We start from the raw sequence: 23,891 nt of genomic DNA on the forward strand, positions 1-23,891 counted from the left end.
CACGGGCGCTGAACAGCAAAACACACAGGGGTGGATGCTGTCCGGGGCGCCGAGTACCCCGACCCCAGCCGCAGGGAGGGGCTTGCCAAACCCTGCAGGGTGGATTCCACTCAAACCGTGTTCAAAAAGCAAACCACACGGGGTCCTTGGTGAGATCTTTGTCGTGCATGACTCAACACCTTTCGCGGGCGCGTGGCTCCCAGACGCGGTTGCTGGGACGGGAGGGGTCCTCACCTCCAGGAGCTGGGGCAACAGCAAGAGGGACCCGGGGGGACCTGTGTCCGCATGAGGGCACTTTGCTACCCTGGGTGTGAAAACGAGCGAGTCTGTGCAGACCTCAGCCCAGCAGCTGCCTGTTTATCTGGGCTTCCAGCCGACAAACGCTGGGGCTGACGGATGCAGGAGAGCATGGGCGCACGGCTTCGTGTCCCTCGGATTCAGAGAAAGCCAAGCGTTTGCCCTGCAGGGGGCTGCTTGTCTGCAGTGCTGAGAGCCTGGGTCACTCCGCCCCACAAAGAACAGAATGGGGAGGGCTGGGGTGATCCTGTAGGTCATGGCTCAACCCTTTCCAGACAGAGCCTGACAGGCCCGTCCCTGAGGAACAGGCCACGTCACTGCCTGTGTGCGGGGTACCCGGAGCCCACACCGCTGCTGCTGTCATGGGGTGGACGCTCGGGGCCCTGGCACATCATCAGTCTCCAGGAAGCCCCCATGAAGGGGAGACGCAGATTTGTCACCAAAAGGGGTAAAACGAGCTCAGACCCAGGGAAAGAGGGGGCTATCGCTGGCTCCATGTAGACGAGCCCTCGGTCACCAGGCAGCACCCCGACTTCCTTAAGGTGCTCAGGCCGAGGACGCCCGGCTGTGTGGCAGGGCTAGGCAGTCCCTACAGCCAAGGGGACATGGTTTGCAGATCCATACATGGCAGCGGGAGTGTTAGCTGCCCACGGGGGACGCACAGGGGATGGTCACTGACCTCAGGGGACATCACCGCCCACAGGGGACGTCTCCACCCACAGGGGATGGTCACTGCCCACAGGGACAGTCACTGACCACAGGGGACATCTCCACCCACAGAGGACGTTCACTGCCCACTGGGACGGTCATCACCCACAGGGGACGGTCATCACCCACAGGGGAAATCTCTGCCCACGGGACGGTCACTGCCCACAGGGGATGGTCATCACCCACAGGGGAAATCTCTGCCCACAGGACGGTCACTGCCCACAGGGGACGTTCATCACCCACAGGGGACATCTCTGCCCACAGGGGATGGTCACCGCCCACAGGGGACGGTCACCGCCCACAGGGGACACCTCCACCCAGTGCGGCCGGGCTGTCCCCCCACAGGGCGCCCTCACGGCCCCTCGCGGGGAGACTCTGGGCAGCGCCTGCTCCTGTCCTACTACTCCTTCCTCCTTCGTGTTGAAAAGAGAACTCAAGTCAGCGACTCACAGACTTGGACTTGGACAGGCTGCCGAGAGTCTGAATGGTCTTCGAGACAAGCGTCAGCGTCCTCGACGTCTGCGGGTCCTGCCAGAGACGGGAAGGGGACGGTCTCACAGATGAGTCGTGAATGAGCCCAGAACTGCCGCTGACAAAACGAACGACACCCCAAAAAGCTGCCCAGAGCGAGCGCCGTCCGTGAGTGAGCAGATGAACTCGCCAACGCTGGATTCGGAGGTCCCTGTGGACCCTCCAACCCTGAAATGCAAGCTCTCAGGCCACCCCTGACCCCAGACCCCACGTTTCCAGCAAAGGATCGGATCCCCTCAGCGACCCTGGGGCTGAGTCTCCCGGGGACCCAGCTTGGGGGCCTCTCACCCTCCACACGGTTCACAGGCTTAATTTAAAACTAGCAAAACCAGGAACGGGCCCATCACCCTGGGCTTTCCGCCTAGCACTGTGGCCCCCTGGCACGCTCTCTGCAAGGGCTCGGGCCTCGGGCCTTGCTCACGGTGGGAGCTCAAAAACCATCTGCTGACCACGTGGCCTGAATGATGACTGAGTATCCACGCTCCATCTTCCTGTGTGTGGGCAGGGGGTAACGTCAAAACAAAAGCCCCCAGAGGAAGCCCTGGTCACACCATCCAGCGGTTTTAACAACACAACTTTGATTAAAACGTCTTGAAACCTTCCTGAGACAAAGACGTAAGGGCATGTGGCACGTTCACGACCCAGTCACCACCAGGGGCTACCTCTGCACCTCCCCGGCTCGGCTCGCGGGAACTGCCTGGGCCACCTGCTGGTCCAGGGGGCCGGATGCTCAGGAGGTCTGGTTGACTAGCTTACAGGACAGGTGCTCACTTACTGTGTGGTGGGGCGTGAGCTGGAAGAGGTTGGGGGACAGGATGGCTGGAGCGAAGAACCTCAGGAAGATGAAGCTGCTCACGGCCGTGTACCTCACGTCCAGGTCATCTGTGGCCAGGACACAGAGACAGCCGACTCACCGGGGCTTCTGGAGCCGCAGGGAATAACCGGGGGCTAGGAAGAAACTGGGAACCACTGGGACAAAGCTCGGCTGTGGCCTCCGGGTGGGGCTGGGGCCCAACTCACACAGGGGCGAGTGCAGACAGGAGCGGGGGGCTCTGCCCGCCGTGCAGCCCTCACGCTCGTGCCTGACCCTGCCCACTGGCTACGGGGTCAGAACCCTCGTTATAGGGCCCTGAACGTCCATTCTCTGCCTGGAGGCCTCGTCCAGAGAGGGGTGTGGGCGTCCCCATGGTGTGAGCGCCACAAGCACTCACCTTGGAAGCGCTTGGCGGCCGCTTCTCGCAGGGAGAAGAAGATGTCACACATGACGGTGGGGCAGCTCACCCCCGACTTGGTGATGACGCTGAAGACGCGGTCCACGTACTGCCGCAGGTTCTCCTGCAAAGGTGGGGCTCAGTGCCGTCTGCTCCGGACTCCCCTGGGCTGCCGTGCCCCACGGCCGCCAGGAGGGGCGAGGGCGGGGCTGGGGCCCCAGAGCAGCAAAGACAGACTTCCTGTCGCGGGTCAGGAGCAGCGCGCTGCAATCACAGTGACCCATGCAACCAACCAGGGATGCGGGTGGAGGGAGCACGCTGTGTCCCCCACATCGACCGACAGCCTAGAGGCAGCGCCCGCAGCGATGTGACCTCCCGAAAGCCAGGACTGGTCTCTGCTCCTTAGAGGCAAAGACTTGGCATGATTCACGTGAAGAAACCACACGGAAAGATGAAAACAGGGACTTGGCTGTTTTAAAAATTGGGGCGGAGCTCCAGGAGCAGCCAGAGGTGGCCCAGGTTGGGGACCGGTGTTTGCTGAGCTGAGGGAGACGCCCCCAACCCATGGGAGCCTCCCGGTTATGGGTGGGGGGAGGCGCAGGCCAGGCACAGAGCAGGGGAGGTGGTGGCTGGCGCGGGGGAGGGGGGTGGTCCCCTGAGGCCGCTGCAGCTCAGGCGCCTGCCACCGCCCACCATCCCGGGGGTCGCAGCGTCCAAGGCGCTGGAGGGCGAGCCGGGCCTCACCGTGTTGCTCTCCAGGCTCTCACCGTCCTTCAGCCTCACGGGGTCGATCTCACAGGACTTGTGACTCTGGCAAATCTGCGGAGAGCGTTGAGGACACGCAGTGCGTGAGCCGAGCCCGGAGCCCAGGTGGGCGGGGTCACGGCGGGCGAGGCGGGCCTGGTCCAGGAGGGGCCGTCCTTCTAGAGACTGCGGCGCGGCGGCTGACACGGGATGAGGCTTCACCAGTTTATTAACGTTTTACCTCAAAGTGCTCTCAGGGTCTGGCTCACAGATCAAACCAGAATCTATTCTCAATTCCCTCAAAGAACCGCAAGGATCGCAAAGGACCTGTTTTTTGGTGAAACTGTTCTGGGGGAAACACCCCCTCCCAGGAAGGGGTCAGTAAGAGATGGAGGGTCACTCCTCCCAGGGTGTCTGACCCGGGGCAGGGGTTTGGGGTTGGGGGGAACAGCAGCAGGGCTGTCTCTCTGGCCTCGCGGATCTGGGGAAGGAGGCGTCCTCGGAAGAACCAGTTTTTCTCTTGTGTGTCATTCTGTCTTAGTGGAATGATGGACTTGCTTAAGTATTTTTCTAATTTGAGAAAAGGAAGATTCTGGGATGCTTAGAAGGTCCCCTTGGGAAGCTGGGGAGAAGCTGACGTGGAAGCCACAGTTCTGGGCTTAGGCAGGGCCCAGGGCTGCGGGCTCTGTGTCACGTGTCCTTCCCTCGGGACTCTGGCCCGCCAGCAGCGCACCCCTCACCTCCTCTATGGTGGGCTTCAGGGTGACGTGCAGGTAGTGCATCCCCGCCAGCTTCATCGTCTCGTCAATGCACTTGGACGTTAGCGAGTTTCCTCGGAAGATGGTATTGGGATCCCTGGAAAACAGTGTCGGATAGGGAGGCATCCAGGGGGCAGGGAGGCCACCTGACCGACGCCTCGCAGAGGGGGCCTGAGCCCTGCGCCTGCCTGCCGTGTAACAAACCCACCGCGGCCACCGCCGGGTCCGTGGGGCGCGGCAGCCGTGCGCCCCCCACCCTGCGCTTCGAGGGCCTCCTGTGCTCCTCAGGGCCTGGGGTCAGCATGGGAGGCAAAGCCCAACCTCATGACACCTCCGGCGGGGCGCGCTCTGGATCCTTCTGAGCCAATGGTCCCAGGGCGCCACTCCCAGCAGAACCCACCTCCCCGGAAGGCCCGCGGCCCAGCCTCAGGAACGGAGCCGCCCCCGAGGCACCCGGTGCCCCGCTCACCGCTCCGTGCCACGTGCCTCCCAGTTCCCAGGAGAAAAGGCGCATTTTTAAAAGAGCAAGTGTGTCTCTGAAGGAACCCTGGCCCGTGTGGCTTCCTCTGGCCGCCCGGACCCCCGTCCAGCCCCTCACCAGGCCAGACCCCCAGAGGGTCTCGGGGCGTGCTCGGCACTCACTGGGTCCTCCGGACCTCGGCGCTGGCGATGGCACTGATGAAGGGCACCACCCGGCCGTAGTGCAGGAAGAGCCGCACCAGCGGGACGGCCGCCTCCTGCTTCTCCCTGCAGACCTCGCCCAGGATGTGGGCCGCGGACGCCGAGACGGGCTGGGGGGACAGGGCGTGAAGGAGGTGAGCCCCGGGCCCAGCCCCCTGCTGTGCGTGCGCCCAGCGGGTCTGCGCCTCCCCCCACAGCCACACACAGCACCGGGGCCGGTGAGCAGAGGGCCACGACCCTGGGGTCACAGTCAGACAGAGCGCCAGGCGTGGGCCACGCCGGGTCCTGTGGCTCTCGCTGCGGGGGGCGTGAGGGCTCCCATCCCCAGCAGAGGGAGACCCAGATGGTCCCGAATACACGGCAGGCCCAAGGTGGGGGCTACGGTGTGCGAGCCACGCAGGTACCTCCACGTCCGCCGACCGCAGAAGCAGGTCCCGCAGGGGGCTGTAGTAGTCGGAGGAGAAGACGTGGTCTTCCGTGTAAACCACGTTCAAACGCAGGGACCCCAGGTCTTCCGGCTTCAGGCTCTTACTGCCGTTGTCCCGGGGCTGAAGGAAGTACCTGGTGCAGGACACACGGACAGACAAGGCCGTCTGACGCAGCAGCTCCCCCAGGGACCCCGCCTGGGTGGTCCTCCCGTCACAGGCTGTGTCGGGGTCTGAAGCAAGGGGACTCGGGAGATGCTGCAGGACACCGCGCTTAGGTCCCTCTGCCTCAGTGGCCCCAACCTGACACCCCCGCAGGGTCCGGGCACCTGTGGGGTCCGCCACCTGACACCCCCGCAGAGTCCGGGCACCTGTGGGGTCCCCCACCTGAAACCCCCGCAGGGTCCCTGCACCTGAGGGGTCCCCCACCTGAAACCCCCGCAGGGTCCCTGTACCTGGGGGTCCCCCATCTGACATCCCTGCAGGGTTCCTGCACCTGGGAGGTCCCCCACCTGATATCCCCGCAGGGTCCCTGCACCTGGGGGGTCCCCCACCTGAAACCCCCGCAGAGTCCAGGCACCTGTGGGGTCCGCCACCTGACACCCCCGCAGAGTCCGGGCACCTGTGGGGTCCGCCACCTGACACCCCCGCAGGGTCCCTGCACCTGGGGGGTCCGCCACCTGACACCCCCGCAGGGTCCCTGCACCTGGGGGGTCCGCCACCTGACACCCCCGCAGGGTCCCTGCACCTGGGGGGTTCGCCACCTGACACCCCCGCAGAGTCCGGGCACCTGTGGGGTCCGCCACCTGAAACCCCCGCAGGGTCCCTGTACCTGGGGGGTCCCCCATCTGATATCCCTGCAGGGTTCCTGCACCTGGGAGGTCCCCCACCTGATATCCCTGCAGGGTCCCTGCACCTGGGGGGTCCCCCACCTGATACCTCCCGCAGGGTCCGGGCACCTGGGGCGTCCCCCATCTGACACCCCCGCAGCATCCGCATGGGCATCCCCCACACTGTGTACTTGGTGCTGATCAAACAGAGCCACAGACTCAGACGCTAGGGTGGGGAAGCGGGAGGGCGGGAGGAACAGGTAGGACGGGGAAGGGGTCACGAGCAGTTTAGGAAACCGCAGTAAAACAATTTACCCCTGAAGACTGACACCCGACAGCGGCCAGCCCTGAGCAGAGCCCGGGTGGAATCATCCTCATAAGTGCACGCCGGGGGGTGGGCTTGTGCTGCAGGGCGGGTGGCCCCGGCACATGGGCACCCAGCGGTCCTCCTGACAGACACTCTACCTCTCCCGGCCCAGCCGGCGGCCTTGCAGGCACCCGGCTGCTCTGAGCACACGTGCCGGGCGGCGTGCCCTGGGCTGAGGCACTGGCCACCGAGGGCCGCCCGTCACAGCCCCGTCACGAGGCCGGGCTGCTGGCTGAGCAGGGTCGCCTGGGGCACTGAATCAGGAATTCCAGTTTCCCCAGGGCACAACCCAAATTTTACCCACCCAGGTCTGCAGGCATGCAGGGCTCTGGTGTGTGGCGTGGGGTGCGTGCACCTGCCCCCGCCCAAGCATCTGTTGCGGGGACGTGGGAAGTGAAGCCAGTCTGGGGCCGGAGCGGCCGAGACTGGCATCTGCTCCCTGTCACGTGATGTGACCTGGAAGCCCTGGTGAAAGGGAACCAGGTGCCCTGGAGATGAGAGAGGGAGATGGGGCGCAGGACGGTGGTCTCCGGGACACGCGAGGGTTTTGAGTGTGGTGGGGCACGGCTGGCACGGCCTCCTTCCGTGCGGAGGCCGCTGCGGGGCCCCGGGTGCCCTCACCAGGCCTCGTGGGGGCTGGACTGCCGCAGCACCTTCAGCGGGACCCTCAGCTCCCCCAGAAACTCGTCCCCAAACTTCAGGTTGCTGGCGTTCCAGAGGTCCACCCTGGAAAACAGCAGTTGTGCGGGACCTTTTACCGGGCGGCGAGGCGGGGCGGGGTCCCTGCGCCCCCGAGCTCTCCCCAGAGAACCCGGGGCAGGACGGGACGGGGCCTGAAGGCCACACTGAGCACGGCTGGGGCGTGAGGTTGGGCAGTTCAGGCCCTTGGAGGGACAAGCCCGGCTGCCAGGAGCCTCACCCCCATGGCCTGTCACTGCTCGAGGCCGGGCTCGCGGGAGGGACCCGATTCTGGCCCCTCTGAGCTTCCGAACCTCAGGCGCCTCGGGAAACCCTGACCCACAGGAAAGCAGATTTTAAGTGATGTCAAATCTGGAGAATCCCCACGGTTCTCGTGAGCGGGGCCCATTGGACCTAATGCGGTCACCCCAGCCCCAGGCTTATGATCTGCCCCCTGACACGGGGGAGGTGCTGTGGCCGGCGTGGCAGGAGGGCTGGCGCGTCCCCCAGTGGACGCTGCGACCTGGCACAGCGGGGGCCCCGCAGCAGCGGGACCGCGGCCAGGCCGGGCCTTGCACACGCAGAGGGGCTCGAAGCCTTCGCCCTTCAGCCCGGTGGAAGATACTGCAAAGCGAACACACACCACCTTTGCCCTTTCGCCATCACCCAACAGCCTCACGTTAAAATAATCCAGAAAACTGAAGTTCCTTTCTATCCATTCCCCAATGTTTAAAGACAAAGCAAAAAGCAAGCAGGAGAGAGGAAATCAGGCCACCCCGCCGAGCCAGCAACTCGACCCCGAGCGCCTCCCGCTCACCGGATTTCCAGCTTGTCCACGTCCTCGTCCTCAAAGTCGAAGTGGGACTTGCGGTTGTAGCTGCAGGGCCTGGTCACCTGGGGGACGGAGGGAGACCGTCAGGACTCTGCTGCCCCTAGCTGCCCACTCTCCCTGCACTGGGAGCAAGGCCCCCTTGTGCTCATCTGTGCTGTGGCCCTTGTGGGGGAAGAACGGCCACCTGCACGTCCCCGGGGCCGAGGCCGCGGAGCCAGCGGCTGGCGGTTCTGCTCCGGCCTCGGCCCCCAGCCGCCGTCTTGCTGGTGGTTCACGTTCTGAGGGGCAGCCGGGGGCTCTCATCTGAATGCATTTCCTCTTCTGCCTCAAGACCCTCACTACTTCTGGTGAAACAAGCCTCCCTCCACTGCTCAGGGAAGACTGGGTGGGGCAGGCAAAAACCAGGAAACCCCAAACCAACCAAACCAAACAACCAAAAAAATCAATGTCTTGATAATTTGGCAAGTATTAATTTGTCAGCATTCAACTCAAAACCGGGTCATGCTGGAAGCAACAAACAGCCTTTCTTCTGCCCAGGGAAGGAAGGACAGGTCCTAGGAATTCGAGCTGCAGGGCAGGACGGGGTCTTCACGTGGGGGGACAGTACCCCAGAACTCTCAGAAGTAAGCGGCTGAGGGTCTTTCTGCCAAAGACCCTGGGGTGTGCTTTTCAACTGCATTTGTGCCACTGAAACACCAACCTCAAAGTAAAACACTTCGTCAAACTGGGGGTTGTTGGTCTTCTTTTTCACTTTTGTCTTCTTTGCTTCCGACCTGTAATCGAGGGGGGAAGATCAGCATGGAAAACAAACACTGTTGATGCCAAATCTCTTGGCTGAGGCTGGGCCACCCAGCACGCACGTCACCGTGGCCTACGGGCGTGTCTGTTTGTCTCCAACCCCAGACGGTATGCAAATCGGGGCCCTTTACTGAGCCAAAGATACCCAACATGAAGATCAGAAAGGCTCTCTTTTTTACAAAGCAACTCTAGTGCAATAAAGGAAACAAAAGGAAGTTAAAATTGCACACCCTTGTCTGGCTCACCTGCTTTTCCGAGCGGGGAATCCGACCTCGCCCCCCTCCCAGCCGAGGCTGTACTTGCCTGCATGGTCCTGCCAGGGTCACCGTGGCGTAGGGGTCACACTGCCCGTTCACGATGGGGAGGCCCTGGCACTCGAGGATGCTGAGGAAAGAAGTGGGAAGTCAGGAGGGGATCCGGGGCCAGCGGGCCATCTGTCAAGGCCACCCGGGGGTCCGGGAGGGCAGCTGTCTCAACAGCTCTCAGGCCAAGAGCTCTGAGTCCCTGCAAAGTGCTTCCCAGGGGCTCCCGTCTAATAGACAGAGATGGACGCGCTGGTCAGCAGTCATAAGACATCTGGAGGCAGGAGAAGGTGCGCGTGCATCCAGGGAAAAGGGAAAAGCAGCCCGGCTGCGGAGGACAGGCTGCTGGTGTCGACTGCAAAAAAACGCACAACAAATGCTATTGAGAATTGTTTTATTGGGTGGACTTTCTGAGGACTCGAGCCGGGGCCGCAGCCTCTCAGAAGGCTCGGAGGGACCCCTCTGAAGAGGTCAGGGGGGAGCCAGGATATGCAGGAGTTTCTGCAACATAGACCAGGTAGTCGGAACATCCAAAGATTACTGTTCATGAAAGAAAACCAGACATCTCCAGTTAAGGAATGTAGCGCTTCTCTATGTGTGGCGAGGCACGGGAGTCGGGGCTCACTGGAATCGTCCCTTTGATCTGCACCTCAGCTCTCTGGGGCCAGCGTCCTGTGCTTTCCCACCCGGAGTCCCCTCAGGGGCGCCGTGGGGGCAGCTGCAGGGGCCGCAATACCCTTTGTCTACTGATACGGCAGCTGACGTTCTTTGTCCACAGTGGAGATTTCCCTGAGCGAAGCCCCCACCCTCCCTTCCTAGGAGCTCGAGAGAGATCCGCCCGGCCCGGCCTGCCAGGTAGGAACTGTGGTGAAGTCCGTGTTATCGGTGGGGACCTGAGGGCCCGGCACCCCAGGGGCTTAGAGCCCTAGGCCGGGCGTTGCCTGCAACGCACCTCTCGGGCCGGGAGACCCCGTCTCGGGCCTCACTCTGCCGACCGCCCCGGCGCCTGGCCCCCTTTGGGCTCTGGACCGCCCTGGTGACTCCTGCGCCTGTCACCCTGGCTGTCGCTGGACAGCTCCTGCTCCTGCTTCTGGCGGGACGCTGGGCACTGTGAACGTCACGTCGCTGGTGCCCGGATTCTGGGCTCATCCGCGCTGTCAGTGGTTGGGGTCTCTGTCTGGAGAGCAATTCTCGTCTGCGGCTCTGTCCGGGAGGTGTCAGCAGCCTTGTTCGGGGACAGCGCGGCCCCACCGCCCGGTGTGGCCCCTGGGGTCCATGCTGAGGGTCGGAGTGAGCGCAGGCTCTCCACTGGGCTTGGTGGAAACTCGAACGACCCCCAGCTCTATGGCCCCATCGCCCCTTTGCCCCCTCGCCTGCCCGGCCCTGAGGGACCCCACCTTGCCCGTTGGCGCAGGTCTGGGGAGTGCCACGAGGCCCCCACCCTGCAGAACGTGCCCACGGTGGCCTTGACGCCCAGCTCCCATCTGTCGCCTCACCCGCCTTGGGCTCCGCTGGGGACGCCTTGCTGGCCATGTTGCCGACGCACCTCCAGGACGAAAGCTGGCCTGCGGCGACCTTGTCGGTTTCCCCACTTGGGGGCCGATCGCCCTCCGCCTGCACGGCTGGCTCGCACGGCGTCAGCTCCTTAGTGCTTTGTGGTGGGAGCCTGGCCGGAAGCAGAGCCCTAACCCCGTGCTCGACGCCGTGGCTCTGGGCGCCCTGCCTCCCACTCACTCCTCCACGCCGGGTGGCCTGGGCGGCTGCTGCGCCTCTCGGGAGCCTGGTGGTCCTGACGCGTTACGGGACCTCTTCTCGCGGGGCGAGGGCCCGTCTCCTCCGTTCCTGCTCCCTGGAGCGTGTGGCCTCTTCTCTCTCCATTTCTCCACCACTGTGTTCCGCCCCGCTAGACAGGCTGGCCCTCAGGGACTTTAGTGCATCTTTTCAGCTCTTTCTCCTTTCACTCTTCTTCTGGAATTTCTGCACTTCTCTCCCTGCTACTAACCTGGTCTTGGGTCATCCTCCTCCCTCTGTGAACTAACTCGTCACTAAACAAGTATCTTCAGGTACATTTCCAGGGACAGGCACAGAACCCTGAGCCAGCCAAGAGCTTGTGCAAGGGGCTGACACCCTGAGAAGCCCCCCGGGGCTCGGGGGTCCCGGCAGCCACAGGGAGAGCGGGTGGGTGACGCATGCGAGGAACACACAGGGCGACCCGTCGGGCGGGCGGGTGGGAGGGGGTCTCAGGACAAGCCCGACCCTCCCTCAGTCGGGGGGTTGCTGCCTCTGGGGCTGGAAGCATGAGAAGGGGCTCACTCGCCCCCTCCCTCTGCCAAAGCCCAGAGTTCAAGGCAAACGCATTTTGATCACATTCAGTTGTTGAACAGGAAGGTTGGGACAGTGGTGCATTTTGGATCCGAAGAGATAACGGTTTTCCCGGCAGCAGCTCAGACAGGGGGAGCAGTTCTTCCCACGGCTGGTGTCTTGGAGAAGCGCTGCCAGGTGCAGGGCAGCAGCCGCCCGTCAGTGTCACTGCCGCCCCTCACAGACCACCGTGAGGAAGGCGCTAACCAACACGCCGCCTGGGCCCAACGGCAGTTACACATCCCGGAGAAAAAGAAAAACCGACACGCTGACACCTGGATGCAAGACGCACAACAGGAAAACAGGTGTCATGGGCACATTGCACCCTCCTCCCTCAGATGTCACTTCACCAGCTGCATAACCTGGGGGTCACGGCTCAGCTGTATAACCTGGGGGTCACGGCTGCTTGCATCACATCCAACCAGAGCCTATTTCACTGCAAAAGGTATATTCACACCCCAGGCATTTGTCTAAGCCGATCCCATACACACATGTGCACACTCACACGTACACACCTACACCCTCACACTCACACCTGCACACACTCACACTGCACACTCATCAAGCATACAGGGTAGGAGGAGCTCCGATTTCGGGTCGAGGTCTGAGGTCGGGCCCCAGCTCCGCCCCCACCTCACTGTCTCCACAACCCCAGCCTCTTTGCCTAAACGTCGCCCTGAGTAACTGGTTACTTGCAGAAGCTGAATGCGTCACCTCCAGGGTGAGCAAGGATGTTAAGAAAGTCATCTGGGGAATGCCCAAGTCTGGGAATCCTGAGTCATTTGTTTAAAAAACATGAGCCACCGCGCTCCCTGGGGGTGAGACTTAGTCCTGGGCAGACAGGCCGTGGCGGCCGTCCCGTGACTTACCGCGTGGCCAGCTTGTGGCAGACGACACCCGAGTCGGTGATGACCTCACTCAGCCTCAGCTCCAGGTGGACCTTGCCCTGAAAGTGACAATGACAGGGGGTCACAGGGGGGGCCACAAGCAGTGGGAGATCTTGGGCTCCGATCACAGACTGGTGACACATGACCCTGCGTGGCATCCACGCGCGTCCAGCCACCCGGCTCAGATCCCAGAGAGTTAAAGAAGCTTGCAGCCCATCGGGCACGACGCTGACAGCGGGCACTGTTTCAGAAGAAAGAAAAGGAAAAGGTCCTGGAGGCAGCAGTGTCCCCAAAGAGCCTGACTGTCCACTCTGGGCTGGGCTGTGTCCACTCATGCGCCGCAGGCCCCAGGCAGGCATGGGCAGCTCTGCCCGGGCGTCTCGGTGCTTCTGCGTCTGCGACAGGCAGGGTCGGAGGCCAGGACCCTCAGCCCTGCTCTTTAGGAAGGAAGCGGACGCTCACGCGCGCTCTGGGAGGAGGGGCGGAGCAGCCGAGGCTGTGCTTCCACCCGTCGGCCCGTGCAAAGGGCGCCATCTGAGGACGGCGAGTGGGCGGGGCGGACACGGCCAGGGCATCATCAGGGCCACGAAGAGAAGAGGGGAGACGAGCTCCTGAAAAGTCCAACGGGAGGAGGCATGATGCTCGTGTTTCCGTGAGCGAGCGTTCGGTTAAATTAAACTGACTTTCCTTAGACACGGAGTGAACTGGATCCATTGTCTCCAAGGTTGTTTCCGACTGAAACCCCTGGACCCTGCAGCCTGGGGAGAGCCTGTGAGGGCCGCCACGTCTCAGGAGAACCCAGGACGCGGTGGGGATTGCTCACCAGCTGGGGGGTCGATGAGGGGCGCTCGGCCCCACACGCTCCCGTCACAGCCCCGACAGTCACTGCAGCGCAGGACCCCGACCCCACGCGGGAGCATCCAGCGCTCCGGCCTGGGCCATCTGCACGGGGCGTGTGCTGACCTGGCCAGCGGCTCCTGGGCCTGGGATGCTTGCTGTTCCTCTTCTGCCCCAGGGAAGCCCGCTCCAACAGCGGCCAGACCTTCCCACCTGCTACTTCTAAGCTTGACCTGAGCCACCAGAGAAGTGTTTTGACAAAATGCCAGCAGCACCGATTATGAGAAAGGGAGAGGCTGGACCCGGACACGCAGCCTGAGGATGGGGGGCGCGGGGAGCACCCCCAGCTAGAACCCCGCCCGCCAGACAAGAGAAAATAAACAAGAAACCAGGGTCTGGACATGAGAAGGGTCAAGGGCGATACCTCCATCACCCCAGGCCCTCTTTCCTACACACCTCTCGGGCCCCGCACTGGTAGATGACACGAGCTCCCCATGATAGCGTCTCCCACTCTGAGCAAACCAGCTCCAGGATCGCGAGCCTGGAAGCGAGCAGGTGCCCCGGGCCGCAGCATGGGGGGTGGGGCGGCCTCACGCACCAGACACCTCACCCACGACACTGACACGGGCTCCCGATGACACAGATGCCTCCCCGTGGGGAGCCCAGGCCGCGGGCGGTGCTCACAGCCGCAGATGCGTCCAGGCCCCCCAGCCGCGGGCAGGGCTGGGTGCCGGCCTTCCCGGCCTTGCCCTCACCTGCGGGCAGGTAACCCGCGACAAGTCCTGCGAGGTGGGACCAGCCCGCAGGCGTCACAGCCGCGCGGCCCGGGTGACACCAGCATCCCGACCCGGAGTCACATCTGTTATCTGCGGAGGCTCTGACGGGGCCCGCCCCTCGCGGGGACGCACTCGCCTAGAGCAGCGGCTCTTCCCACAGTGGCTCGGGGCGTCCGCCCGAGCGCCCTTCACCCGCCAGGCGCGGACACAGGGTCCACTGCGCACCACAACCCTGGCGCGCGGCAGGCTGGTCCGACAGTGAATCCTTGGGGCCGGTAACTGGGGCGGGAGTGGCGGGGGGCGGGGCGCGGCCTCCCTGTGCGGGTGGAAAAAACAAAGTCCCCAAAGGCCAGTGGCTCATCCTGAGCCACCCGATCCTCATCACTGTCCCCGGAGCGGGAACTGCCGTCCTTACAGTGAAACAAGCACGCATAGACTGACGGCCTGGAAACCAGCCCAGCAGAAGCTCAGCTGTCACTGGTGGCCCGGTCAGCCTGGTGTCCTTCGTCGCACCCCAGGTGCACGGCCGCCCGCTCTGAGGCAGATGGTGGACCATGGCCCCTCGGACCGACACGTCCCCAGTGATGCGCGACCGGCTTCCCAGAAGCGGGGCCCCAGCCTCGGGCGCCGGGCTCTGGGCTGGGGAGCCGCCGGCCGTCCAGGCCTCTGCTCCCCAGTGGAGGATGGACGTGGACTGTGACCGCTCGCTCCTCTCCTGGGGCAGTGCGTCCTCCAGGAGGCGGCAGATGTTGTCAGCTGATTCGTGCTGTTACATTTCGGGGGGTTTGGGGGAGGGTGGTATGAGGTAAATAAAACACAAACACACACATCTCGGAGAGAAACCCCTGCAGAACAACCCAGGACCTGCAGCTCAGAAGTTCACACCCATCCTCACTGCACAAACAGTCCCACCGCAAACACCAACGCCCCAGGGTGGCGCGGGCCACACCCTGCACAGGGCAGGCAGGAAGTGTGGTTTCCCAGGCTCAGCCCCTGCAGGGCACGCGACCTTCCATGGATGCATAGCTACACACAAAACTGTCCCCTCCGCTTGTTTTGGCCCCAGGGGGAGCCCTCTCCCCAGGGAGGCAGTCACAGGCCCACCTGCCAGGCTGAGGGCAGAGGTGGCCACGCCTCCCACAGGGGCCGGAACCCCGGAGGGGGTCCAGCTGAATGGTGCTCGTTAACAATTAGCCCAGGCAGGATGTACTGAGACTTGGCCGGCATCCTCGCATTTATGTTGGTGTGTGAGAAGAGAAAGCTTCGGACAGAGCATTGAGAATGCTGGTTTCATAGTCGTTCCCAGTCTCATTTAAGGAGAATAATGAGAAGAAGTCGTTTAAAAAACCAGCTGGGACTGAGCAGCATCACCCACCCCCACGGAACATCCACTGGGAGAGACCAACCTGGCCTTCAACACGTCAGCAAGTCTAGGAAAGTAAAAATCACATCACAGCTGCTCTCAGACCACAGTGGAAATTAAACTAGAGCTCAGTGACAGAAAGATAGCTAGAAAATCCCCAAACACGTGGAGGTTAAAGAACACACTTCCAAATAACAAGCAGGCCAAAGAAGAAGTTTCAGGAGAAACTGAAAAATACTTTGAATTCATTTCTTTTCACAAGTGAAAATGAAATCAAACATCAAAATTTGTGAAATGCAGCAAAAGCAATGCTTAGAGGGAAATTTAAAGCAGTGAATGCAGATACTGGAAAAGACGAAAGGCAAAAATCAATAACGTAAGTTTCTAACCGTAGGAAACTAGAAAAAGAAGAGCAAATTAAATCCAAAGTGAGCAGAAAAGAAATAATAAAAATTAGAGCAGAAATCAACGAAAATGAAAACTGGAAATCAATACAGAAAATAAACAAACCAAAGCTGTTTTTTTGAAAAGATCAATAAAATTGGTAAAGTTCTAGCCCCGCTAAGGAAAAACAGAAATGAAAGCAGAGCCGTCACTCCTGGCTGCAGAAAACCAGCAGTGGTTCCGACAGGGGATCCAAGACGTCACCCGCCTGTCCGCCAGCGGGGCCCAGAGCCCAAGGTGAACCCCACTGTAAGCCGGGGGCTTCAGCGAATATAAGGCGTCAGCCATAGCAAATGCACCCAGGATGCTAGCAATGCTTGGGGGAGGAGTACATGGGGTTCTTCATACACTCCCCTCAACTTTTCTGCAAAGACCAAACTGCTCAAAAAATAAAGTTTATTAATTAAGAGAGAAAAGCACCGGTGGTTCCTGTGCAATTTTCTCAGGAAGGCATCGGCCCCTGATCTGCAGGGCCCGTGGCCGCAGGCAGGGGCCCAGCAGCACATGAGCCATCACTGCCCTGTCCTCATTCTGCACAGGGCCTGCAAGGCCTGGCGGAGGTCAGCGCAGAGCAAACCCAGGCGCAGGCGACCGAGTGCTGGACCTGTAGCCCCGCCGAGCTGAGGGCATCGGGAGGGGGCAGGGACACGAGGGCGACCAAGAGAAGCGGCCACGTCCTCGAGGGGAGGCGAAGGCCACGTCCTCGAGGGGAGGCGAAGGCCACGTCCTCGAGGGGAGGCGAAGGCCACGTCCTCGAGGGGGGAGGCGAAGGCCACGTCCTCGAGGGGAGGCGAAGGCCACGTCCTCGAGGGGAGGCGAAGGCCACCCCCTCCTCTCCTTCGGACGCTCCCGAGCCTTAGACTCTCAGGTCCTTGCAGGTGTATGGCTGCAGGCGCTGATTGTTGGGGAAATCCTCAGACAGGACGGCAGACACACAGAGGACGTTCCCAGGGCGTCCACTATGAGGCCAAGGTTACTGCCCTGTCGCTACAGGTGCAAGAAGAGGCCACGGGCTGGGGGGCTGCGGCTCTGCTGGGGCAGCCCTCCTGCCTCTGCCTTTTCGGAACACGTGCTCCAAGAACAAGTTTCACAGAAGCCGCTCAATACAGAGCTTGCGGCTGCCGGTGTCCTTGGAGGATCAGCAGGGGCCCTCGCGGACGTGAGCATGCATTCTGGCCACCGCTGCCCGGCGCGGACCACGGGTAGGGCCGTCCCTGCCGACTGCCTCATCCAGAAGGTGCCCAGCCGGGGACAGAGAAGGAGGAGAAGCGACGGGCTCTTTTTAATAAAGCGATTGAGCAGAGACCTTCACAAACGTCAGTTCCAGAGGGAAGCCAGGCGTTCCTCCACTCCTCTTCTTCCCCCAATTCCATGACTTGCTGGTCTCTCGTGGGCCCCGGCTTTGCGACACTCCCTTTCTGCTGCCTTTGTGAATCGCTGAGCAGATAGGTAGAGAAATCGTATGTGTCCCCTGACCTCCGTGGCTGCAGGGAAGTTGCGTAACTGACCCTTTAAAGGCTGCTGCCCGTGGCACCTGACGGGTCCCCTCTGGAGAGCACTTGCTCGGTGCCTGGAACTCAGCGGCCGCCACCGCCCACAGTCCCGCTTCCGTGGAATCACCAGTGGGTCGGGACCCACGTCACGGGGACCATCAGGGAATGGCCTGGGCGTCCTCAGGCTGCAGGTGGACACACGCGTCATGTTCCCAAGGCTGCGGTGACCCAGCGGCTCTGGATCTGGACAGTGGTGGTTACACAGCCACACGCGTGAGACGCACCCACAGGGACATGCAGGCACACGCGGGGCTGGTGAGACCTGAATGGGGTCGGGGACCCTGTACCAGTTATGCGGATGTCACTGTGCGGGGCCCGGGAAGGGACGTGGCCCTGCTTCCTATTTTCAGTCTTTGAGTGTCAACAGGAGAACACACAGCTTGCTAACCCTTACTCCCTGTGCAGTACTTCCTGTGGCTTCCTGTGACTCTGTAACCATTTCAAAATTAAAAGTTGGTTTTTTTGAAAAGGCAAGGAAAAGGAAAAGCTACACTTGCCAACAAAACAGAACTTAAATCTGGGGACTAAACAGCGGGCTCATCGCGGCCACAGGCGGAATCTCTCAAGAACGACAGTGACGGAGGCAGGCGGGGCCCAGGTGTAAAGCACACACGGCACAGGGGTCCGGAAACTTCTTCCTAAGGAGGTGATTTCCTGGTCACCTGAGCAGCAGTGGCCGCTGTCCTCCTGGACTTGGGGTTCCGTGACTAGTTCTGAGCAGTCACAGGGCCCCCAATTTCCACAGCACGTGTGGGCCCCTCAGTCGGAATTAACTGAGCGTGAAGCACCCTCACAATGTCCCTTGGGCTAGGCTTCTCAAGGCGTCCTTCTGGCTGCCTCTTTGTCAAAGTTTGAGCATCGGCCCCGGCGGCCACCAGGGGCCTCGGCAGTGGACACCCTGAGCCACCGGTGTGCAGTTCCAAGCTCGGCCAAGGCCCCAGGTCCATGAGGAGGTGTGCTGACGCTGGGCCAGGAGCCCGGGGAAGGCCTCGCGAGGTGCCCACTTGGGGATTTTGTCCGTGACACCTGCTGTTTGACCCTGCTGTTCACAAAACCCCGCTTTACAGGAGAGGAAACCGAGGCTCAGAGAGCATCAGAGCCACACACTCTGCTGAGCTCAGAGCAGGCCCAGCTCGGTGCTGGACCCAGAATTCAGGCATGGCCTGGGCTCGGGGACGGGCTTGACCGGAAACTCATGCCAGGGTCACCAGAGAAGAGAAGATGCAGGCGGCCCCCATGACGGGCATCTCCTGGACCCTGGGCATGGGGAGCGGCCCAGCTGGGGGAGAAACCCCCAGTCCCGGGGTGGGGGCACCTTGCACTGGTCAAGGGGTCAGTCCCAGTTAACACATCGCCAGGGCGCTGGGCGAGCCCCAGGGATGCTTAGGCCACAGGGACTTCATCACTTCGGTTACTCCCTTCAGGTCCAGCCCCGCCTTGCTGAGGTCAGGGAGCCCGGAACACACACGGGCACTTCCAATGGGCAATGCCCACAGCCTTACGTTTTCTCACCTATTCTCTCTTTACCTTCAGGTATGCGTTGCATTCTTTCGCACGTTACATTTTTTAAGCTGCACGACTAAGTCCGACAGTAACCAATGGAACAAACCAAATGCACAAGCCCAGGAGGACGTGTGCAGGGGACAGCTTGCTGAGCCTTGTCCCTCTGAAGGCCAGAGTCCAGCATCTCTGTCTCTAACCACAATCAGGCCTCCTCCGCCAAGGCCCCCATGTCCCGAGGGCCCCGCGAGGCCTCACCTGCACCTCGGAGTCGGCGTCCACGTGCTGCAGCTGGAACCACGTGTCCCGGTTGTGGTACTTCTGCAGGTCTTCCTTCCGGATGGCCACCTTCCCTGGAAGATCAATGCAGAGGAGACCAGTCACGAGGGCACCAACCTTCCCACCCAGCAGGGCTGGGAGCGGTCTCCACTACCTCTGCCAGTCACTCCAAATGGGAAATACAGAACAGATCATCGGGCAAGAGACGACGCAGTTAGAGCAACAGATGCCACTCTGCATCTCGAAGGTGCCACATCCACCCTGAGCACAGCCCGTCTCGAGGTCACTTCCACGGTGTCCACAGCCTGGGCGCAGACGGGAGCCTCTCCCCCTCCACCCAGGCTGCGGGAGATGGGGGCACCCGGCGCAGATCTTACAGATCGGGGAGCGGCTACGCCAGGTTTTCCTGCTCAGGGCCCGGAGGGCGGCGTGTGGGATGGGGTGGGGCAGCAGGCACCCCGGCCATCCACGCCCCGGCCATCCACACCCCGGCCATCCGCGTCCCGGCCATCCACGCCCCGGCCATCCACGCCCCGGCCATCCGCGTCCCGGCCATCCACGCCCCGGCCATCCGCGTCCCGGCCATCCACGCCCCGGCCATCCACGCCCCGGCCATCCGCGTCCCGGCCATCCCCTGCCCCGATGCCCGAGCTGCAGAGCACGGCAGGACGGCGTCTGCTGGGAGGGCTTTGCTGCAGAGTCCCTGGAAGTGCGTGTCTGCCCGTGTGCGCTGTGGCTTAGAAGTCACGTGTGTGCACATCTAGCTCACAGGCAACGTCCACAGTTGGCTTACAGAGTGTGCACACGTGTGTGCGTGTGTGTGCACATCTAGCTTATGTAGCACGTGTGCACACGTGTTCCTGTCGGGCCCGTGGAATGAGCCGGGTTATCGCCCGCCTGGGTCTATGAATCAGTGTCTCTCAAAGTGTAATCACAGGCCACCTGCATCAAAACAGCTGGAGAGTTTCCTAAATGCAAGTTTCCCAGCCCCATCCTGCATGAGAAAACAATCTCTGGGGTGGGGCCCTGCAATCTTCGTTTACACGAGGTCCCCAGAGAACTTCTGTGGGTCCCAAAGTTTAAGGACGTCTGCTCTCAACAGTTTTACATTCCTGACATAGGCTTGGTACTTAGGAGCTAGAATTTCAACGAAAATACACACGTAAATATACGTGTGTGATGTACATTACCTGACGCAGATTTATGGTATTTAAATATCCATCTACCACCGTCATGCATTGTTCATTCACCTTATTTATTCGAAAGACGTACATGGCAGCTAGCAAGCACACACCCCACAGCTTGGGAGGACAGAGGGCACCGGGCACTGGGCTGTCCTCCTGTCCCCACATCCCGTGGCCTCGGGCACGGGGACCACGCTGTCTACCAGGATAGGGGAGTTGGATGCTTGCCCACATGAGCATTCCTGAGTACACATGTATATGCATGCAGTACACACGTACACTGTAAATCACACATGGAAATAGGAACGATAAAGGACAACATAAAAGTCAACATTTTTTCAGTTCAGTTGTTTCTGGCGAACAGCCCAGGACACACTGCCTAACTCAGGATCGCAGTCCAGTTACCAAAGGACACGTTTTGGGCCCCTGGCGCCATTTCACCCCACGTCATCTGCTACTTGGGACGCTCCCCAGGCCCCTGTGGCCACCCTGCAGAGCCCCGAGCTGGCTGGCCCACCCTGCCCTCACCCAGGACACAGAGTCCTCTCCGCAAAGGGACTGCCCTCCGTTTCCTGTTTCTTCAAAGACTTGTGCTTCTGAGCAGAAGCACCCGGCGGCCTCACAGCGGGGCCCGATGCCCCAGCTGATCCTCTGGTTGCCCACACATGCTGCCCGCCAGCCCCTCGCACTCTCCCCTCACGTCGCCCTGCAGCAACCCCGGCGCGAGGCAGGAGGTGCTGGTCACAGACGTGGCAGACGTCCTGCCCACAGGCTTTGGGCCTCGTCGCTGCGGCTCTGCCCTCCGTGCTTCTCCTACCACTTCTTCTCCCCAAACGCCCGCATCCCACGAGGCCCCCCTGCGATGTCACCTCCTCTCCGGCCTCCCCTGGGGCCCACAGGGCAGCCTCTGCTCTGCTCTCAGAGGCTCACACGAGGCCTCGCTGGGGCCCAGCCACCTGCTGGTTGGTAGGCTTAAGGGAAAGGACACTCTGCAGGTGGCTCCTGGGGGAGCTCAGAATGTCACCCAACGTACACGCGGCGCGTCTCAGAGCGAGAGGCGAGGGCAGCTCGGCCGTGAGGAGGGGGCGTCGGCCCAGAGGCCCGTGCACACACCCCGCCAGGCAGCCTCCACGGTTCCTTCCAGTGCTCGGCGCCCCAGGAGCCCGCACCCCCCTCCTCTGGCTTGTGCCTCCTCTGAACGTGCTGTCCCTTTGCTAAGATGCACTGCGGGCCCACGTGTTGCCAGCTCCCAGCTACTCGACGCTGAGGTTCCTCCCGAGACGTGCGCTTGGAAGGCGTTAGAAAATGCTTGCTTCTCTCTTGTTAGCCCATCTTCCATCTAGTTTTGTAGGGGTCCAGCCGGGGAACCCAGGTGGGTGAGAGAAGGGTCTCGCCCTGCAGTCTTCACGCCTGGTGTCCAGACCCGACAGGCGCACCCACCGGGCACAGACGGGAAGCTGGAAATGAAGCAGGGACGCGCCGGCCCGAGTGCCGCGGCTGAGCGCGGCGGAGTCGGGTCTGTTTACTCCCCACCGTCACCTGCAGCAGCCCCGTCTCCCTGCCCACTGTCCCCGCAGCACCTCAGCACGCTCACCTCGGCCCTCCACTCACCTCCCACCGTCACACAGCCTTGGGAAAGGCCAGGCTCGGTGGTTCAGGGCCAGCCCTCTGTCCACTTGCAAGGTGGACGCAGCACAGCTGGCTCCGAGAGTCAACACCACTGCCCACATCGACCTCGCTGGCTCAGCTCTGGCCACGCAGACCCATCTGCGGCCAAGTCCTGCCCAGCCACAGGCCTCACAGGGCACTGAGGCCACGGCATGCAGAGTCCGTAGGTGGAGGGCAGAAGACACAGAGCACACAGGCGCAGAAAGAGGGTGTTCCACAGGGATTCAGGGAACTGGAGCTACAGGCCACACAGGCCTCGCTCCAGCCAGCATCAAGTCACGAGGACTAACCCCACCCTAACTCCGGCCCATCCCAGGCCCCTCCCCTCCCACCACTCCTGGTCTTGGGGGCACCCTCCGAGGTCCTGACGGGGGTCCCGCCGCCTCTAACCACCTGTCACCAGGCAGAGCCCCCGGCTTTCTCTCTGCTCGGCTCCTGCAAAACTCCACCCCTTTCACCGATGGGAATATAATGTTGAGCGTTGCAGGAATAAAGCCACAAGAAACAAACATTTCTTGGAACTAAATTGGGCAATAATATTCCACTAAAAAGGGATAAAGAAATTTGCAGACTCCACGATTAGTTCAGCTGGATAGGAGGGTTACATCTGAAGTTTGAAATTTTCAGTAAATGCAATGTTTTTATGAGCTTTGACTGGAAGAGGGAGGAGGCACGTACGTAAGGCTCATATGACCCCTACAACGTACACAACCTCATTACTCTTTATTTTCAGAAGTACTTAGTTTTAAATAGGTAATACCAGAACATAGAACAAAGTCTGAAACATTAGAAAGGATATAAAATACAGCCAAGAATAACTTTCTCTCTCCCCTGCTACACGGGTCCCACCTCAGGATTACCTCTGTCACCAGCTGCCAGTCTGTCCTTCTAGAGACCGACCACATCAAGAACACATGAACATGCACTCTTTACACGTGAGAGGTAGGTGTTCCCACAGGCTGTCCTGGGGAGCACCTGACCTGCAGACCACAACGCCCACTTAAACGTGCCTGATGTGTCATAATCCACAGCTGTCCCGATCGATCTGAGCGACATCAGGTCACTATGCCCCCTGGGCCTCACCCTCTGACAAGGACACAGGTGGTGTGGCAGCCTTTCCACCACTAAAAGCCCCGTGTATTACTTCCTCTGGTGGGTGCTGTACCTGCCAGGGTCTGTTCAGAAGAGAGAACCACATCAGGTAGTTCAAGAGGCAGCATGTGACGTGGGGAACCAGGTACGGTAGGTCAGAGGGTGCAGGAAGGTGGGCAGTCAGGGGTGACACCTGCAGGGTGGTGACTAAGGAGGGACAGCCGGATGCCCCCCGCTGCCCGGGCCTGGCAGGGGGCAGAGATGTCTTTCTCATCGCTCTTGTTCACCCTGGTGCCCAGCAAGCACACAGAGGCAAAAGAGAGAAACAAGGGCCTGTAGACTTGAAGGGAAGAAATAAGTCTTTATTCACAGAATCTATAGGAAAAGCTACAAGAAAAGCTGGCAGACTAGGTGTGTTTAGAATAAAGGTCAATACATAAAATCAATTGTATTTGTACACACAAGCAATGACAATGGAAATTGAAATCGAAAAGATGCCAACAGCACATCCACAAAATGATGCTTTTACGGCTTGAGTTTTTGGTGTACTATCCCAGAAATCTTTGTCTACTCTATCAAAATCATAAAATATAGGGGTATATTATATGTATACACACACACACACACATACACACACGTGTGTGTGTGTGCTGAAAACACATCACAAAACCCTGATGAGAGAAATTAAAGACCCAAGTACGTGGAGAGACATGCCATGCTGGAGAGTCTGAAGACTCAGTTTTGTTAAGATGCTAATTCTCCCCAAATTAATCTATAGATCAGTA

The 23,891-nt window shown here is 61.0% G+C and overlaps 1 protein-coding gene across 2 annotated transcripts in view; it reads right to left on the reverse strand.

Moving 5' to 3' along the window:
• RASA3 (RAS p21 protein activator 3) overlaps positions 1-23,891 on the reverse strand; it is an 88,199-nt gene that overhangs the window by 13,286 nt on the left and 51,022 nt on the right. For both annotated transcript variants that reach the window (XM_081214928.1, XM_081214927.1), the window contains exons 4-16: positions 19,142-19,236; positions 12,393-12,469; positions 9,164-9,244; positions 8,763-8,835; positions 8,048-8,124; positions 7,174-7,278; positions 5,335-5,491; positions 4,892-5,040; positions 4,232-4,346; positions 3,492-3,566; positions 2,748-2,871; positions 2,312-2,418; positions 1,456-1,533 (exon numbers count right to left, since the gene is read on the reverse strand). In XM_081214928.1, the coding sequence (XP_081071054.1) occupies positions 1,456-1,533; positions 2,312-2,418; positions 2,748-2,871; positions 3,492-3,566; positions 4,232-4,346; positions 4,892-5,040; positions 5,335-5,491; positions 7,174-7,278; positions 8,048-8,124; positions 8,763-8,835; positions 9,164-9,244; positions 12,393-12,469; positions 19,142-19,236 (1,313 nt within the window). The remainder of the gene's footprint in view (positions 1-1,455; positions 1,534-2,311; positions 2,419-2,747; positions 2,872-3,491; positions 3,567-4,231; positions 4,347-4,891; positions 5,041-5,334; positions 5,492-7,173; positions 7,279-8,047; positions 8,125-8,762; positions 8,836-9,163; positions 9,245-12,392; positions 12,470-19,141; positions 19,237-23,891) is intronic.

Source organism: Mesoplodon bidens, assembly GCF_964165515.1.
Source record: "Mesoplodon bidens genome assembly, chromosome: 17".
Lineage (NCBI taxonomy): Eukaryota > Metazoa > Chordata > Mammalia > Artiodactyla > Ziphiidae > Mesoplodon > Mesoplodon bidens.